The sequence below is a fragment of the Arabidopsis lyrata genome (assembly GCF_000004255.2).
Source record: "Arabidopsis lyrata subsp. lyrata unplaced genomic scaffold ARALYscaffold_6, whole genome shotgun sequence".
Taxonomy (NCBI): domain Eukaryota; kingdom Viridiplantae; phylum Streptophyta; class Magnoliopsida; order Brassicales; family Brassicaceae; genus Arabidopsis; species Arabidopsis lyrata.
This window is the reverse complement of record NW_003302550.1, coordinates 17650968-17654854: the sequence shown is the minus strand read 5'-3', so window position 1 is coordinate 17654854 and position 3887 is coordinate 17650968. Positions and strand designations below refer to the sequence as shown.

The 3887-nt window shown below is 37.4% G+C and overlaps 1 protein-coding gene across 2 annotated transcripts; it reads left to right on the top strand.

The window, feature by feature from the left end:
- Positions 1 to 1380: 1380 nt before the first annotated feature.
- LOC9310553 (uncharacterized Rho GTPase-activating protein At5g61530) lies at positions 1381 to 2183 on the top strand. Of its 2 annotated transcripts, XM_021021868.1 has the most exons (3): positions 1381 to 1614; positions 1705 to 1782; positions 1865 to 2183. In XM_021021868.1, exons 1-3 carry the CDS (start codon positions 1494 to 1496, stop codon positions 1963 to 1965), a joined length of 300 nt encoding a protein of 99 aa, XP_020877527.1. In that variant the 5' UTR covers positions 1381 to 1493; the 3' UTR covers positions 1966 to 2183. The 2 variants fall into 2 exon arrangements, with proteins under 2 accessions (XP_020877527.1, XP_020877526.1); XM_021021867.1 differs by having other exon boundaries at positions 1381 to 1782.
- The last annotated feature ends 1704 nt before the right edge of the window (positions 2184 to 3887 follow it).

Sequence of the window (3887 nt, the reverse complement as noted above, 5' to 3'; positions counted from 1 at the left end):
CTTATAAATCCAAATTATTTATTTAAATTCGTTTAAATGTATAACACTAAACCCTAACTCCTACTTCATAAACCCTACCTATAACCCTAGACTGCGATATCTTAAACTTCACCCTCCGCATCTCCGACCATCACATGGCTTCCTCCGGCCAAGAGAATGACCGTCGCCAACGTCCATCCGACTCGGGTCCGGCAGGTACTGTTTATGACTCTTCTCCTTCTCGTGATTTGTAAATGCTTGATTTTGTTTTATTTGCTCGATTTCATATTAGATCTGCTGTTATTTTTGATGTTTAGGGCTGTATAGTGTTCGATTACAACCAGTTTTTAACTCGATTTCTCTCTTGGCTCTGTTTATTCCATGTTAGCTTCATTTCTCTGTTTCTCTAGGTTTTTTGGTTTGATTTTAGGTTAGTATATTATTTCAGATGATGTTTATAATTGCTATTCGAATTTCAAAGTGAAAAAGGTTTGATTTGTCTTTAATTTGTTCTAATCTGATTGTTAAATAAAGATTCTAAGAAACGAGTGTGTTAGTATAGTGGCTGCTCATCTAATTTGCTTAAGTTTGTGTTTGTTTATTGATTCTAAGAAACTACTGTGTTTGTTGTATCTCTGTTATTATTTGTTTAAGTATGTGCTTGTTCTTTACCTCTAATTTACCTTTCAATAACTAGTGTTTCCTTTCCCTAAGTTAACATATGATAGCATATCAGCATATAATCTCAAGGATAGCATTCTCCTTGAGATGGTAAATGGTCTTCTAATTTTCCAATGTTATTAGTTTTTGCTTCTACATTTCGACTAATATTCCTCTTTATTTTTGTACATGGTTAAGGCTGGTTTGGATGGCATGGGCACGGTAATGAATGAGCTGTCTAAAAGCGTAGTTAAATGCTCTTAGTGCAGTTTCTGGTGGGCAATTCTTCAGCAGCCGGCAACTAGACATGCCGTGCAAGAACACCTCATAACAGCTGCTGCCACAACCGGGACCTTGGTCAGGAAGGGTATAACTGAGACAAAGGAAAAGGTTTCCGTTGGAAAGATCAAAATGGAAGAGGTATAGCTTCTTGAATTGACTTGACAAGAATGTTTGTCGCTTCATTTTATAACTTTTGACACCTAAATTCTTTGATCTTTGTTTTCTCTTAGGCAGCCAAAAAGACTGCACAAAAAAGCAAGACCATTTTGACGGACATCGAAAGGTGGCAGAAGGTACTTGAGTCTGAAATCTGATTGTATGCCGTTGATTTGAAGTTTGGTCTCTAATATCTATTGTTTGTAAATCTGCAGGGAGTTGCCAGCTCAGATAGTAAGTTAATCGCAATTTATGGAGAGAATACAGTTTATAAACATTTAGTTAATCGAAAGATCAATTGATTCTTTGATGGAGGGTAGTGGGGATACTTAATCCTCTTATTAGTCCGTTCTTGAGATAACTATTAGTTATTAAGATTCTGCTCTGCTTGTTTGAAATGCTGTAACTTTCTCTATATGACGTTTTTTTGGCACTCAGTGTTTGGTGTTCCGATTGAGATCATTGTCCAGCGGCAGGAGTCAAGCAGGCCTATACCACTGATACTGATTAAATGCGCAGATTATCTCATATTAACAGGTAATAATGTTTGGACCAATGGATCACAAACCTTTTATTGCTCTTACCTTCTCATATCGAGTTATCAATGTGATATTTTCCTCTTACCAGGGCTTAATTCACCGAACTTGTTCAAAGCCGAAGGAGATAAAAAGTTGATTCAACAATTGGTTTCTGCTTACAATCAAGGTAGCCGACATTATAACAAGATTTGCCTCGACTCTTATAGTTAGTGAGAAATTGTAATTTGATTGAATCACTTGTTTGGCAGATCCTAGTGCGTCAATACCTGAGGGTGTGAATCCAGTTGATGTCGCTGCACTCATGAAATACTATCTTGCCACCCTTCCGACACCCTTCCAGGCACCATAGGAGCTGCAGTCCAACCAGCAGGACACACCATTGGAACCACACCAACCTCTCCTCTATCTAACACCGCCTCAAATCATTCAACTTGATTTTAGTTTCCTTTTGTCTGTGTATGTGAACTTATTAGGATATGTTATGCTTTGATTAGGATAGTTTTTGAATGGTTTGGAATGGTACTTGATTGATATTTGAATGGTTTTTGAATGCATTTGCTTTTGAAATGGACAGGTTTCAGACTAATAAGATGTAACCATTCTGTGACCAAAAAGTTTCAGAAATTATGACTAGTTTGTGACCAGAACAATTAACAAATGTGACCAAACTGTGACTAAACAAATTTACAAATAACTCTAAATCTCGTATCAAAATGGTTACTAATAAATGACTATATTGTCACCATAATAAATGAGTCCTAAAATAGTCGCACATTTGCAACGATATTCACCTGTCACAGATTAGTCGGTAATTTGCGACGATATATTTATAGTGGCAAAATAGTCGCAAATTAGCGACTATAGTGATACACGGAAATTTTGCGACCGTTTTTTTTGCGACCAATGGAAATAGTCGTTATTCAGTTGCAAAACCCTCTTTTGCGACCGTTTAGCGACTAATATCACAGTCGCAAATAAAGTGTTTTCTTGTAGAATTTGATTTGAGCTTCGTTCGCAAGTCCACAATCCAAAAAGTTTATGCTTGTACCTGAGAAAAGAAAGAAGTGATAATAAAAAACATGAGAATTATCATGCATATAAAACCAAACAGCTACGAAAATCAAAACATGTAATCGACCAAGCTATAAACCTCGCGTAAACAACTCATCACAAATTGGCAAAGATCTTTGAGATCTTATTTTCCAAGTGATCATAAAATAAAAAGGAGAAAAAAACCCGACGACGATGCATCATAGAAAAGACCAAATTTGAGGTACAAAAAAGAACTATAAACCATAATTGCTATGCATAAAAAGCCAGCGGTGATGTTTGATTTTCAAGGGAGGCATCATATAATTTCCAGCATAAGGTTTTAGGGTTTTACATATGACGGTGTAAATTATACCGGGCCTTTTTTCGTAAAAATATAAGCCCAATAAGCGAATAAGCGAATTAGGGTTGAAGAAACGAAAACGATATGTTTCCTTTTTTCACAATTTCGATTTTTTTTTTGTTAATAAAATGGAAATTTCACTAATCTAATCTCATTAAAGGGAGGGGGGGCAAAAACGACTGCTCATATTCTGAGAGCGAACGTGAGCACTTTCAACTTCTCCTTTAATATATAAGATGTGATAAGTTGAGGGTTCCATTGGTATTCATGAAGAAGAAGGCTAAAACCAGTGGAAGAAAGGCTCGAGTCTAGGGAAAGAAGAATGCAACACCAAATGGCTAAGTGAAGGCATTCAAAGGAGGAAGAGAGACTCTTTACCAAACATAGTCTTTACTTTATGTCATATAAATAATGCTTTGTCGTTTAAGTTTATGTTGCCCTAAACTATAGTTGTATTTAAGGTTGAATCCTCTCATTAGGGTTCTTTATCTTATGACATTACAATAGTAATCTTATTTCCTTATTGAGCGGCTGTTTAGGTCAAGCTCACTCTCTTCTATCATCTTCTTCTGTCTATTTCTGTTCTTCCTTAACTCTCTCTTAACAATTTAGTGTTTTCATTGAGAGTAGGTGCAATGTCGAACTCCCCACTTGAAAATCAATCGGAACTCGAGTCTTCTGGCCTCCGTGTCGAAGACACTCCCTTGCCTACCGAAACGCCGGAGCAACATGAAGCTCGGCGCGACAAGGAGATGTTGTGGATGCGCAAAGCCATAAGCAGCCTCATACGAAACAAGGCCTACCAGTACGGCGGTCCCCGAATGGCAACGCAGCGCTAGGGTTTTCCATGCCACCGCCAGGGTTCCAGTCGCAGTCGC

Bases quoted from the DNA above. Each gene is read 5' to 3' on its own strand.
- LOC9310553 (XM_021021867.1), top strand. From the start codon at position 1,494: ATGACGTTTTTTTGGCACTCAGTGTTTGGTGTTCCGATTGAGATCATT. The intron at 1,783-1,864 runs GTAGCCGACATT...CTTGTTTGGCAG, and splicing joins GGTTTCTGCTTACAATCAAG to ATCCTAGTGCGTCAATACCT.